General features: G+C 42.1%; 2 protein-coding genes across 4 annotated transcripts in view; one reads left to right on the top strand and one right to left on the bottom strand.

Moving 5' to 3' along the window:
• The first annotated feature begins 1,321 nt into the window (after nt 1–1,321).
• On the top strand, nt 1,322–9,591 carry kctd20 (potassium channel tetramerization domain containing 20). Its single transcript, XM_083668599.1, has 7 exons — nt 1,322–1,392; nt 2,842–3,022; nt 5,077–5,179; nt 5,499–5,619; nt 5,994–6,191; nt 6,368–6,478; nt 8,175–9,591. The coding sequence occupies exons 2-7, from the start codon at nt 2,850–2,852 to the stop codon at nt 8,453–8,455; spliced, it is 987 nt and encodes a 328-aa protein (XP_083524725.1). The 5' UTR covers nt 1,322–1,392; nt 2,842–2,849; the 3' UTR covers nt 8,456–9,591.
• Nucleotides 9,592–9,850: 259 nt separating this feature from the next.
• stk38b (serine/threonine kinase 38b) overlaps nt 9,851–14,930 on the bottom strand; it is a 12,915-nt gene continuing 7,835 nt past the window's right edge. For all 3 annotated transcript variants that reach the window (XM_083668591.1, XM_083668592.1, XM_083668590.1), the window contains 5 exons: nt 13,824–13,941; nt 12,607–12,730; nt 12,357–12,452; nt 12,091–12,191; nt 9,851–11,828 (listed from right to left, as the gene is read on the bottom strand). In XM_083668591.1, coding sequence (XP_083524717.1) covers nt 11,683–11,828; nt 12,091–12,191; nt 12,357–12,452; nt 12,607–12,730; nt 13,824–13,941 — 585 coding nt within the window. In that variant the 3' untranslated portion in view covers nt 9,851–11,682. The remainder of the gene's footprint in view (nt 11,829–12,090; nt 12,192–12,356; nt 12,453–12,606; nt 12,731–13,823; nt 13,942–14,930) is intronic.

Genomic DNA, 14,930 nt, shown 5'->3' with positions numbered 1-14,930 from the left:
CTGCATCTTCAGAATGAGTATTAGATGTGCAGGTTCCTCATATCTGCAGTACAACTCCACCTCCACTGACTACTGAAGGAAATGGCACACAGTAAAACAGGTTTCATTTAGTTTTTGATCAGTGTACATTTGTTACTGATATATCTACTTCATTTGAAAGTTTCACACTGTGAAAGTAGATATGACACACCACAAGGTACAACATGCAAAAACTATACACCATTTTCTGCAAAGAGACACACACACACACATTCAATATTGTGTGGCTTCAGTCAACTGTAGTTGAAAAATGTATTTTGGTTTACAGTTTCATAAACTTCTTCATAGGAAACATCTGTAGTTTGATTCACTACACAATACAAAGTTCGCCATCGGTCGCCATTCAGGGTGACATGAAAGCGTTCCTTCTTCATGAGGATGCTCTCAGCCTTCAACAAACGCCTGTGCTGTCTGCTTAAACGCTCACCCAGGAAGGCTGAGTAACCCTTTCATTCAATAAATAAAATGTCATTGCATTCGATTCCTTATCGTTGTATCTTTTTTCATTTCTCAGTCACTTTATAGCCAATACTATATATGTAGCTCTATGGCTGAAACCTTGTTATTAGGGCAGAAAGATTAGGATCGGTTCTTGTAAACGTGTCCAAGATGATGTTCTCTCATCTGTACAGACCATTGATATATGGTGCAGACCTGATGGATGTGATCACAGGTTTGTCAAATCATTTTTACTCAGCAGTAATAAGCCCTATTATTTCTGTTGCCACTTGATGGCAGTATCTTATAACATACCTATGTAGGCAAATGCAAGTCTCACAACAGCAGTGTCTTCTCAAATAAAAAAGCCATATAGGTCACTAACATCGAGGTGCATTGAAGTGATCATACATTGAAGTGAATGGTATACATGCTCTGTCATACACCTATATTTCAGCCAACGCAGGAGGGGACGGAGACAAAGGATGGACTCATAATTCACTATCCTCTAGACACAGACAGTTTCTCTGTTTCTGAGATGTTTAAAACCATAGCCTATGCATAAACCATACACCATATATTTCCTGTCCATTAATCATTTGAGGTTTTGGGGCATGGCTAGAGGCATATATTTTTTTCATGTCAATTCGGGAAACACAACCAGCCATATATCACACACTCTGTGCATACAAAACAAGGATTGGGAATTCCCTCACGCGAGTCTCGTTTCTACACCGGGGTAATTGGATTTGAGCTCATGATCCGGTGTCACCGTATGGGCCTAGGGCGCTTAGTAAGCTCATACTGATCTGCGCCGTGCGCACTTCTGGCATTCTGTCATATTACCTGGAAATTCCCGCGTGGACGTGACCGAACGACGCCAGAAAACGTTGGTTTCTGCTTTTTGCTCCACTGGTAAGTTATTCCTCTCTCATTTGTATGTTTTATGTGGGATGTTGTTGCTTGTAGACTCCTCTCAGCTGTGACGTATTAAAAAGCGGACAAGCGAGAACGAAACATGGCGCAGGTTTGACATATTCTTGATTATCATACTGCAAATGTAAATCTCGGGACAAATGTGGAATGTGTGTTATTTAGTATATTTTTAATAACCAGTTCTGCGCCATGAAAATCAGGTCCAGTGCAAGTTGTAACTCAATTTTGCCTTTTTCAAGACAGACAGTAGACCCTTCTCATTCATCCTGTCATTTTTGTCATACACCTGTCCTCCACCTGTTGCCAACAGTGAAATGCTGATGTGCACCTTTGAAGACCATTAGTCCAGAACACTATTTCTTTTACCATCATCCTACTTACTTCTGATTTATGTATGTAAAGTGTACGCTAACTGTACAGTAGTAATAAATGTGAAACATAAATTGCTTGCCCATTTCCTTTCATTAGCCTACTGCACAAAATATTCTATTATATTGCTTTATGCACAGTACCTTGTATTGAGTTACCATACAGCTGCCACATATCTCTTGCTTCAGCTGACCAAATATAGTGTGAGTTTCAATTCGTCATGTGTCAGACACTTACATATACTGTACAATTACTCAGTTTCCCATGTGATACAGGAATGAAGCCCACCACAACCATGTGTCTACCAACTGAGCCATCAGAGCTGGCTACAGTATCAAGGTCATATATAGCAGACATCCCCCCCTCCTGTCTGTGAGGCACTCCCAGTGTAGTTAGTGGGAACACTGGTCAGAGAGAGCAGCTGGTTTGGTGAAGTACCGGGAGAGGAGGTCCTGGGAATTCTACTGTACCACAGTAATCCTCCTTCTCCCAGCCAGGGCTTAGTAAGGATGGCCCTAGCAGCAGATGGGACCAGTCTAATAAGCTCACTCTGTGGGACGACCATACTGGCTTATGGGCCGCCAAGTTCCACCGTCACCTCGTCAGTTGACACCAAATGCCCCCCCCCCCCATGTGTTGCACAAGAGAGTGCAACACATGACCGTACTGTAACAATGGTGGTGAGGATCGGAGCCGAGATAGCAGGTTCAAACCTGTTCAGACTCTTTAGTTCACATTTTTTGTTGGAAAATATTGAAGAAGCTATGACTATTCCTCTAGATCGTTTGTGGTTGACAACTTGTTTAGTTCTCTTACGTGTAGATCAAAAGGAAAAGGCTTGTCTGATTATTTTACATGAATCTTTCCAATCGTTTGCTTGGGTACTACACTGTAACTGCTCTATTGTTGCCTTGGTGATAAATACTGTATACTGGCACCCGGGCTACAGTTTTTCATCCATATTACCATCTTCTTTTATATGAGAGCTGACATTTTCCCCTTTCCTCTTTAACCTGTCCAGTACTTGGTCTAATGTACACATCACTCCTCTTCCCACAGACAGTGAGATGTCAGCAGGCTCAGAGTCGTACCTTCGGGTGGAGGTGAGGGGTGGGGCCGTCCCCCCCAACCCCCCGCCGTCTCGTCCCGTCTCTGAAAGAGTGACACTTATAGTGGACGGTACACACTTTGTGGTGGACCCCACCCTGTTCACCGCTCACCCTGACACGATGCTGGGGAGGTAAGGCCCACCCTCTCAGTGGACGAATCTCAAAACGCTTCCTGTTATTCTTCGCTTTCTCTATCCTCACCTCCTTCTCAACATTCATTGGATGAGGAGGTCTGAGTGTAATGGCTGTTGTACTTAGACAGAGGACTCAATTGCATGACTCGGAGACACAAACCTAAATCCAAAAGAATAGCCTTTACTTTGAGAAAAGGTTCAGTACACGGGTAGGCAGTCAATGGGTAAAACAGACAATCCAGTAGAGCAAAGCAGAGTTCGGTAACAGGTAATCAATCAGAATGCAGGCTTATAATCCGTCAGGGAGATGGCAACAGAGAACATGAAGGAAAACAAGCGAAGATCAAACACCAGGAAAACAAAAACACTAGTGACAATTGCTGGTAAGCCAGGGGAGACAGGGGAACACACAGACTAAATACACAGGGAAGGATGACGAGGAACAGGTGAAGCCAATCAGGGCAGGGTCGACAATCACACAGGCGGGAAACACACAAGGGCATGTGGTGAAGTGTTTGAAACAAGAGACATGGTGAGGAACACAAAAATAAACAGGAAACAAGAATTGACTCACATGAAACAAAGACAAACATAAACTAAGAAACATGACGAGACATTACACTGAAGTTCTCGTCCAATCCATTTTGTGAAGGATGCGAGGAGATGAGACATAAGGAATCAAGGAAAGATTACTGAGATGTTCTTGTTTGTTTCTACCTAGCTTTATTACTTAATTAGGATGAGCTGCACCCTGCTGTACTCGGTTGCCCTTCCCCCTCCACTTTAAATGTTTTGGCTTAATTGGTTTTAATAGAAAATGTTTGTGCTTTCAGCTTTAGATGTTGATTTGGGGGATCAGTGCTCTTGGGGAAACATTAATACGGTTAGACAAATGGGAATGGATAGGCTTGTATCAAACAAAGTAAAGTATGTCAAAACATAAATCATAATCCCCAAAATACCAAGGCACTCAATTTTGTGGAAAAAAGTTGAAAAACCTTTATTGTACGGCTTACCACTAACATGTTTATGCTCTTTGTCAGGGTCGTATGGTGGGACAGAGAAATGGTCAGACTTACAAACAGACATCACATGACAATTGTTCTAATTAGCAGCAGCTGCTGTAGGTCAACAATTGAATTTATTGATTAACTAATACTGTTAGTGTAGCCATTTAGAAGCCATTGTTATCCACAGTCCCCTACTTTCCATGTTCAGTTTATGGCCCATGCTAGTAATTTACCAACAATATAACCACATGCTCAATGAAAACTGAGATTCAAACTGCCTGCCCTCCCATTCTCTCAAGCCCTTGATCAGCACAGACAAGACAGTGTTTAGAAAAGAGGCTTAAAACCTACAATGGTCTAAAATGCCCTCAGAGCAGTCCAGAGTGAACCTCAAAATCGTTTTTTTCGTAGTATTCACAGACGCAATTTAGTAAACACTCAACATAGCCTGGTTGCCAGTTTGTGTCTGCTTAATAATGACATGACAATGACAGAGGAGTTGGCTAAAGCAGAGACAAGACTGGCAACCGGGGTGTCATCAGCTACCTATTTTAAGATTGACAAGAAACACCCACATAATCCACTTGCAAATGTTTAAGAGCTGTTCGTTTGTAATCTCCATGTGTACTCTAACATGGCAGCCATTTGCGTCAATCTTGACTAATAATCTGAGAGATTTCAGAGGAGTATGCAACCCACTCACACAACACCCTCTCTTATTTACAATGGAGGCGTTGTTATGGCCTCTACAAGTTTCATAACTGATATTCACATTTTAATAAGGGTAATGGCATAATTTATTGAATAAGCAGGACAGATGTATAAATAGTCTTGTTTCTGACTATCTAATTGACTTCATCTTGAAAAAGATGATAATAAAACCATGTTTTGGAATGGTAAGTGTGCTTGCACACACACATACAGTATGCACATATAGGCACACACATATGCATACACACACACACACACACACTCGTAAATATCGGACAAACTTTGGTTTTTAGGTGAACTATCCCTTTAAATGTTTAATTTCAATTTCAGGATGTTCGGTCCAGGCCGTAAGCATAACTTCACGCGACCAAATTCTAAGGGCGAGTACGAGATCGTTGAAGGCATCGGGGCCAGCATCTTCAGAGTTGTCCTGGTGAGTTTCTTACTAGAAGCAGGATGACGTCATATGGACGTTCGGGACAACTCCCATGAAATTGTGACATTTCTACTTATTCTTATTAAGTTCTTTACATTTAGTACCGAGCTTGAACAGACAGTTTGATACCACATCTTAGTTGATGACAAGAGAACAAGGCAATTTATTCCACAGTAACAGTTGACTGTCAAGATTCACTTCTATATCTCTCAAAAGCAAGCCTAATGAGGTCAATAGCACAGCTTCTTATTTAATAATTTAACTTGCCCTCACCCCCTTCTCTCTCTCTCTCTCTCTCTCTATTTCTCTCTCTCAGGACTATTACAGAGGGGGTATCCTCCAGTGTCCAGAGGGCGTGTCTGTAGCAGAGCTGAGGGAAGCGTGTGACTACCTCTGTATTAACTTTGACTACAGCACTGTAAGGTGCCGAGACCTCAGTGAGTAACAAACTGGCCCTTTCTGAATTGTTCCAAACTCCATTTCTTGCGTCCTCTCCTCCGTCCTCCACTCTCTTCCTTCTCATAAAGCATGGGAGGAGAATATATAAGAGGAGTGGAACTTAGATCTTCTAGAGGACAGAACGTGATGAATGGAGTTTCGAACAATTGAGAAAGGGCCCCAAACTCGCATGACCACAATCCTTTCTTACCACGAGGGTACATTCAGGATTGCAATGTTCAGTAATGTTGCATAGGCTTCATCAGAACCTACGTTCAGTCCTTTTCAATTCTGTTCATAACGTCTCTGTGATCCTGATTAAATCTCAAACCAGAGGTCGTAGTTCAAATCGTATGACGTCATTGTTCACCAGGTGCGTTGTTGCACGAGCTGTCCAATGACGGTGCGCGGCGTCAGTTCGAGGTCTTCCTGGAGGAGCTGGTCGTCCCGGTGATGGTGGCCAGCGCTCAGGAGGGCGAGAGGGAGTGTCACATTGTAGTTCTCACCGATGACGACTTAGTGGACTGGGACCACGACAACCCTCCACCTATGGGAGAGGAGTACTCCCAGAGTAAGTAACACACACTTAAGATTCGACATTTTAGTAATTTGGTCATTTAACCGAAACTTACAGGACACAAGTTTCAAGTGGAACACAGGAAATTAGACACATTTAAAAAAAAAAAATATCAAACACCGATTTTTAAATAGCTTTGTGTTCATTGATCTCTCTTTGTTTTGGTCCAGTTCTATACAGCACCAAGCTCTACCGCTTCTTCAAGTACATAGAGAACAGAGACGTGGCCAAAGCCTTGCTGAAGGAGAGAGGCATGAAGAACATCAGGATAGGCATTGAGGGTGAGTCAACTGCAGATTTCCTAATTCCTGCCCATAGTTCCTATCACCACCCCTAGCTCCTACGCAACCCCTTACCAGAGCCCCCTCCTCAAAGCCCCTTCATGTACGCCCTATCTCTAAGGTCTACCCCCTTCCTCTTCCTCTAGTCATCCCCCTGACCCCTTCACTTGTCCCCTACCTGTAACATTTTAGCTCCCTTGCTCTAGCCCCTTCTAATACCCCGGGGAGAGCTACTGCCATATTGCTAACAACTATTCAGCTCATTCTCCTCTACAAACACAGCGGGGCTATTGCTATGACAGCTAGCTTAGCATAGTCGTGCTGTCTTAAGTCAACAGAGACACGCATAACAGAATTGAAACTCGCTGCTTACTCATGATTGCTGTGTTCTCAGGTCTGTGGTTTAGAGCACGGGTATGTTTAACTTTGACCTCAATTGCAATGTACTGCAAAAGTCACCTCACTTTCGACTAAGGTTCAGTGAAATTGCGTATTAGCTTACACCATCTAAATTGATGGTTTAGGGAGAGATTATAGAATAGAACACAATTTATTTTGATACACACAATACTATGATATTTGAAAACGCTAATTGTATAATAATTAATATAAAGAATCACCATTATAACTGGGTGATTTTATCTGTGAATTTCAAATGCTTTATTATGTAATTACACTGTTTCGCCATATAAGGTGATGCTTTTGTGTCTACATGTAAACATATTCTAAAATGAGACTTGTTGCTAAATAGGTCCAGTGAGTTTCATGTTGCGAGACAATAACAATTATACTGTCATCTATGAGGCTAAGTTAGGGGGAAGTTGATAGGATGATTACTCAATTGGAAACAAGTGTGTGGGCTACCTCTCAAGTCTAAGAAAGTAACTTGGTCAAGAAATGATGAATTACAGTAGGTGAATTATGGTGAGAGTGTCAAACTTTACAGACTACAAGGCTATACCCAGAATTAGACAATGATCTATTTTAACAACCAATCTGAGCGGACATTTAACGTTGTTTTGATGATGTGTTAATTTGTGTCTTGTGGGAGTAATGTCCAAAATCACTTGCCTTGTGTCATACTTTAATGTTCTTTATTTCTTGTGCAATAAATACAATACTTTTACATCCACATGTTTCACACTGATTCCATCACATAGTCTAGTAAAACATACTGTGGAATAAGGACATGGTAGTTTAATTGATTTTCCATGTAGAAGAAATACAAGTACTGTAGACTAGTCAAATAATAATAAATGAGTTGACGATTGCATGGGAGAGGAAATCAACAACCAGTGGAACAGAAAAATAATGTATTTCATGCATGGAAATAATTTCTTTTCAGGGCTTTATGTAACACGCATTAGGCTTGCAGCCAATAGCGACGAGACACTAATCAAGTCTCCAGACAGCTTTCCTGCGAATCGGTTAAACGCCTGATAGTTTTGTACAGAGCGGTCACGGTTATCGACCTTACAGGTGACGCGTAAATTAGGCAAATCTCCGTTCTTTGAGGAACAAAGTGCAGCTAACCTAAAACATGCTAGGTGACAGAGCAATAGTCCCGGCATGTCTACCAGACTCCACACACAAGTATTGACTCTCACTCTCACCTATACGGCACTTTAACCTGTTGAGTAACTTGTCCATCGTCTCTCTCTGCTGCCTGCCCTGCCTTGGTCCTCCTGTATCCCAGGGTACCCCACGTGTAAGGAGAAAGTGAAGCGGCGTCCGGGCGGCAGGTCAGAGGTCATCTACAACTACGTGCAGCGGCCGTTCATCCAGCTCTCCTGGGAGAAGGAGGAGGGGAAGAGCCGCCATGTTGACTTCCAGTGCGTACGCAGCAAGAGCGTACCTAACCTCATGACCTCACTAGGGGAGGGGCCTGCGACACGGCCTGCGGCCACACTCACCCCGCAGGTGGACGAGCTGGATAGGCTGGCCCTACCGCTGGCCGTGCCCACCAGTCAGAGCTGAGAGGGGGGGAGAGGATACAGAATGTGTCCAAAGGCACAGATTTGGGGAGAGTTATCTGGATATCCTGGATTTGTGCTTCAGGGGGCATCTTCTATCCAGAGCCCTTTCTGTCTGCGCACTCTTCCCTACTGTCCCTTTACCGTGCACTCTTTTTACACATACTGAAGACATGTGAACTTACAGACACACCCACACACCCCTCAACCACCATATTTCAAAACCATACGAAGAGAACACACACACCTCAACCACCTTTTTTCAAAACCACACAAAGAGAACACACACACCTTAACCACCATATTTCAAAACCATACAAAGAGAACACACACACCTCAACCACCTTTTTTCAAAACCATTGTTACGCAGGTCTAGGGGATGGGTGAGGCACGTAAACATAGGACCCACGCAGACAGTTACCAGGGAGTGAGAACAGGGAAAAACAATGACAAGGTGAACAGTGTAATGATGATTTATTGTACCAAGACTAAGGAGAGAAGGGGGGGAATTTGTGCCCAAAGAAAGAACCAAAAATAAAGTAGTCCCTAAACTAAGCCTAACCTATACTTAAGAATGCCACTTGACACAGTCCAGCGCCAACACTCAGAAGACAGAAGAATCTCATGAGGGGAGGAAGTGCAGGTTTTAAATATGTCGGGGCTGTCCTCTGATTGGCTATGGAGGTGATGAGGAATGAGGTGCAGCTGAACCAAATTGATTGCCAGAATGTCTGAGAAAGATGGAGATAGGTAGAGGGACAGAAACACAACAGAACGCAAGACACAACCAAAACATACGTAACAAACACACACACACAGACACACACACACACACACACACACACACACACACACACACAGTTGGCTTGGCTGGATGTTAAAAGAGAACTGAGTCTTCATGGCTATTACAGTAATCTACTCACTAGCGCCCGTGTGTTACATTCAGTGTGAGTGTGTATGTTCGTTAGCATGTATCGTGTGTACAGAATTCTCTCACCCTGCCCGTACTTTCATTAGTTTTACCTGCTCTTTTTTTCTTTTATGATCAAGCGTATTTTCTAAACCTTGTAAAAAATGTTGATGAAGTTTGGAGTTGATAAATGATGTTTATGTATGTAAAATGTACATAGAACATTTGTTCAGTCAGTTTTGTAAAATAAACCTATATAAAAAGCTATTTTTGAAATGATCTTGTTTATTACAACTATAATTACTGTGTTGTATGAGACAATTGGTAGTTGGATGATCAGGTGACCATAGGGTCCAGGTTGAGGATTTGGCAGGGACATCAATTGGTGACAACCCTGCTCTTGCAACAGGTGCCATGAGACCTTTAGTAACCAGGTCAGGAACTGGATTTAACATCTAAGTATGTATATGAAGGAAACAAACAAATCAATGCAACATAATCATATCAAAGTTTTATTGAATGCTCGGATTTCTAGCGTTTAAAGCTCTTCTCTTGGCTGAGAAAACCACAACATTCAAAATCAGCTATACTGCAAACAGAGCCCCTCTATAAAACAAAACACACACCCACTCAAACAAACACCCACACACAGTACACATGTCTCGTATATAACATGTGTTTTGTCCACCAGAGAGAAATGATTGCCGTTTATACATATGTAGTTATTTGCAGAGGCATATTTACATTCTTCCTTCAGAGGAACAGCTTGGTGTGGCCAAGTTATACAAAATATATTTTATTTAAAAAAAGAACATCAGACAACTTAACAGAAAGAATTGTACCGCCTATCTGGCATGTGTACCTTTTGAAACAGCATGACACAAGTCAAAGTCTATAGTATAAAGCAGCCGCAAAGAATATAGTTATCCAGCATTAGAGAGGACGTAAAGGTGCAATCTGTAGCTTCTTTGTCAACCTGCGGCCACAAGGCGAAATACACAAACAATCGATGCTTAAAAGAAAATGCACACACAAACATACCCACATACACGCACTCACAGTTAACTTCCATTTACGCCAATAAGCACTCTCAAAGACCCTGCCTCTCAGTCCTGCCAGGTGAATGGGTTTTTTTGTGTTTTTTTTTACCAAACATGGAACTACAGATTGCACCTTTAAAGCACTCAAGTGAAAATCAGAATGAGAGGAAATCAACACGTCCCCCTGGATCCTATGATCCAACGTCATTCATTTGTCTATCATAAACCCAGCCAAAATGATCTCAGAGTGTTGGATAGTCAACTACAGATGATAGTTTCTTTGGAATGAGGCCTGTGTAATGTAAAGTGTGGCCATGATTTGGTTGAATTACATACATACATATACACACAAGTGCAGAAAGTGCTGTCTTACAGAAATACATGTGAAACAAGTTCTAAAAAAAACTTGAAATGCATATAAATCCACAGCATTGAAGACAGTGCTTCCTTTGTGATTTAAAAAAATACTGTATAAAGACATGAAACGTCAGGAAAAGACCAGTTATAAAAGACCTGTTGTAAAAAAAAGAATTCACCAGCAATAAAGACATGAGAGCTAAACCAAAGAGCTTTCCATCCTGCACACTAACAACTTGAAACTACAGCTCCCACAGTCCTTTGGGTAAGGCACAAAAATCAACATCATCTGAACCCAGACAACTCCACAAACACACAACCAGCATTAGAAGGTTATTCCCTGAAAAGCACAATTAGCATTTGGATGTACATGTGTTTTAATGTATCTACATATCTAAATATAAAAAGCTATTACTGTTTTGTGGTAATAGCAAGGAGTTGGCTAAAGCAAAGACAGAGTAGCTAGCTACCAGGCTAACCACAACGGGTTAAAGTTGTGGTCTGATGACATCACAGGGGGGGACTGAATCACACAGACAGTCTGCTGTGAGTCTGCCAGCTTTAGGGGAACAGTAAAATTGTTTCCATATGTACTATGTATGGACCATTGAGGAGAGGAGAAAGAGACGGCAGGAGTGGCAGAGGAAGGCTATTTTAAGGCTGTGTCGTAGACAGATCAGTGCTGGTCGAGTATTAAGAAAGAGAGTTCAACTTAGACAACAGATAATGTCACATAGGGCATTATAGTGGTGACAATCATGTATTCACTTGGGTTATGATGAACGTTTTAGTGTTGGTTCAGAAACGTTGCAGAATGCTCTACGTTCCTGAACATTTTGTTTATTGAACGTGACCCTACTGGTGACAGAAGGGGAAAACAGATACAATGCTGGCGGGCGGGGCTAGAGACAGAGAGTTCAGAGTTCATCTCTTGCCTCCCTTCATGTAGGAGGGGATGGCCCCTCTGGCTGTCAGGCCCTCGAAGCGCTTGTATGTGTAGTTGATGAAGACCCAGTCCTTGTTCTTATAGTCGGCCTCCATGTGGTGGTTGGTGGCCACTGCTGCTGCAGCTGGGGAGGGAGGGGGGAGAGGGGGAGAGAGGAAGAGGAGGGAAGAAAGTGGGGAGGGAGAGGGAGAAAGGAGGTAAGGAAAAAGGGAGAGAGGATGAGAAGGAGAACCATGAGGGAGGCTTGAGAAATGTTAACCTTGTGTTGACTGGATGACTGAATATTCCTCTTATAGTCAGTGGGGCCGGCCTATGTTTCCTCTGAAAATCAAATACTGGAATTTTGTTTTTAATTGAAAAAATGCACTGAGGCAACTTTTTCTCACCAGCTCTCTCAGGCTGAAGGATGTCCGACTCTGGGAACTCGTCGAAGTTTGACGTGTCATCGATGCTTTTGATCTCGATGGGGATCGCTGCAGGTCTCTCCCTGTGGGGGGTGACAAACACAAAACTGAATGGTAGCATTTCAATCAATGGGTCTGTCAATAGGGATATCAGAACAATAGCATTGTTGTGGTGAGTTTAGACTGTGAAGGTAATGTTTAAGGGTGAAGTTGTGGTGTGAAGTATCCCTTTAAAATGGCCCCAGTACCTGATGTGGTCATAATCCACTCCCTCAAAAAACGGGTTCCTTTTGATCTCCTCAACACCTGAGGCTCCAATCCGATGGTCTCCCTCACAGCAGAATCTGCACAGTAAAACACACACACACACACACACACACACACACACACAGACACACACAATTTAACAGGAGCAGAGACACAAAATCTCATCAGAGCCTGCATACAGACAACAAATACTATACATTTTATGAGTTTTCATATTTCAAGGTGACTGACCTGAGAATGAGTTCTTTGGCCCTCTCTGAGATAGGCACCTCCGGGGGGAAGACCAGAGTCTCCTTCCAGTTCATCACCTTCTTGTAGGTCTCTTGTGGAGTCTCTGAACAGAACGGAGGATACCCTATGGAAAGACAAAGACAACATTTGACATGGGTGGTTAAACAAATACAGTGTCTCCCAAAAGTATTGGAAACAGGAATGCTACTATGGGATCAAAGTAGAGATTCTCAGCTTTAACTCAATGTTTTTTTTTTGTTGTTTTTTTTTAATTGAAAAACTCCCTAATTGCTAGGGCGGTAAATTTGGGGTCATTGTCTTGTTGTATGATAATGTATGTATGATAAGCGCCGTCCAATGAGATTGGAAGCATTCGCCATCCAATGAGATTGGAAGCAGTATGGAAGCATACTACAGCAGACAAGATGTTTCTGTACACTTCAGAATTCATTCTGCTGCTGCTGTCAGCAGTTACATCATCAAGTGAGCCAGTTCCAGTGGCAGCCATACACGTTTTGGGGTTTTTCTTAATTATAGTGAGCATTCTTCGGTCATCCACTGTAGAAGTCTTCCTTGGCCTACTAGGCCGTTTGTGATTGCAGAGCTCACCAGTATTTTTCTTCTTTTGGATGATGTTGTTGTTGGCAAGCCTAAGGTTTTGGTTTGTAATAGTTTCTTTCTGATTTCTCAGCCCAATAATGGCTTCTTTGACTTGCAGTAACAACTCTTTGGTCTTCATGTTGACAGACACCAACAGCAGACTCCAAAGGAAAACGTAAAGGCGAGAATCAAACTAGACATTGATAGCTCTCTTATGCCTGCGCAAACGATAAAATGGAACACACCTGACAAGCCAATTTTCCAATACTACTGGTTCCCTGAAATAGGGAGATTATGTATAAAAAGGGTTGTAATTTCTAAATGGTGAAACCAATCTGAAAAAACAACAACACTGAATTAAAGCTGAGAATCTCTACATTAAAATCCAAACTGTTGGAGTGTCGAGCTAAAAGAAGACCAAATGCTTCCTCTTTCCAATACTTATGGAGAGCACCTTTAATCATCCTATTTATACTTAATGTGAAATATGCTTTTTCCATGGATATATTTCTATATTTCGTATATTTTTTACAGATGTTCAAATAATTTCCATGATTGCACTAAAACTGCAATAAAGGGCAAAGGACGTGTTTCCAAGCAACCAAAATCCCACTTACCAATCAGCATCTCGTACATAATGACCCCCAGGCTCCACCAATCACAGAGCTTGTTGTATCCGGTCTGCATGAACACTTCGGGGGCGATGTAATCTGGGGTGCCCACAGTGGAGAAGGCCTGAGAGAGGAGAGGAAGATGGATGAAGTTATCCCTTTAGACTGATCTAAGGTCAGTTAATCAAATCAAATCAAACTTTATTTACATAGCACATTTGTACACGGACGCAATATAGTGCGCTTTACAGGGAACGTTAATACATTTCTGCCTTTAATGGTTAGGCTGTGGAGAAGGTAAGATCAAGTCAAGCCAAAGTTTATTCATCACATGCACAGGATACCGGAAGTAAACTGGACAATGAAATGCTTACTTTGCAAGCTTCCTCTCAACAGTGCAGTGATAACACATAAGTAAAAATAAAATAACAATACACAAGAAGGTAAGGCACAATACAAGTACTAATTTAATAACAATAGAAGGAGCAGTAAGGGACGGATCATTATTTATGATGGGGGTACATGGGGGGGGGGGGGGACACTTCTGGTGTGGAGTCTGGAGGCATTTTAAAGCTAATTTCCTGCATTTCTATGCAATTTAACAAGACTCAAGGCACCTCCAGCAGGACATTTAGAGGACTTCTGTTTATATTGTTATCGTAAAAACCACCCTGTAACCTGTTTCTGAGAACAGTGCTGGGTGGTGACAAGCCCCAATAAATACCTTATAAGGACTTCCTTTGGCATGCTTAGTTTAGTCCTGTGGAGAAGCACAACACTATTTTCCAGTCCAATTTTCTATGTGGTTTTCATCATCTGACCCATTATCACTTCTTTTCACTTACTGGCAATCACCGTGGCCACAAAGAAATGATTCTATCTTCCTGTACAGTGTCATGTGCACATCAGCTTAAACTGCACTCTAGGCCAACATAAAGAAACTCTTATCAAACCATGTAGCCCAACCAATAGCGATACCTAAAATCTGTGTACATGGACATGAATCTCTCTTTTGACTTTAACCACATTTAGGGGTGATTTCCTATGCCTAAATATACAAGTAAAATAGTGCTATTCACAGTGGCATCATTTAAGCTCAAGCTATTGTAGCCT

This window comes from Argentina silus (genome assembly GCF_951799395.1).
Source record: "Argentina silus genome assembly, chromosome: 4".
In the NCBI taxonomy this organism is placed as follows: Eukaryota; Metazoa; Chordata; class Actinopteri; order Argentiniformes; family Argentinidae; genus Argentina; species Argentina silus.
Note: the sequence above shows the minus strand (reverse complement) of the source record. Positions and strands in the feature narration are given on the sequence as shown.

What these genes read in the sequence shown, in the direction of transcription:
- kctd20 (XM_083668599.1), top strand. Translation starts at nt 2,850, where the DNA reads ATGTCAGCAGGCTCAGAGTCGTACCTTCGGGTGGAGGTGAGGGGTGGG. An exon ending in CCTGACACGATGCTGGGGAG is followed by an intron (nt 3,023 to 5,076) that starts GTAAGGCCCACC and finishes TTTCAATTTCAG; the next exon opens with GATGTTCGGTCCAGGCCGTA. An exon ending in CATCAGGATAGGCATTGAGG is followed by an intron (nt 6,479 to 8,174) that starts GTGAGTCAACTG and finishes CCTGTATCCCAG; the next exon opens with GGTACCCCACGTGTAAGGAG.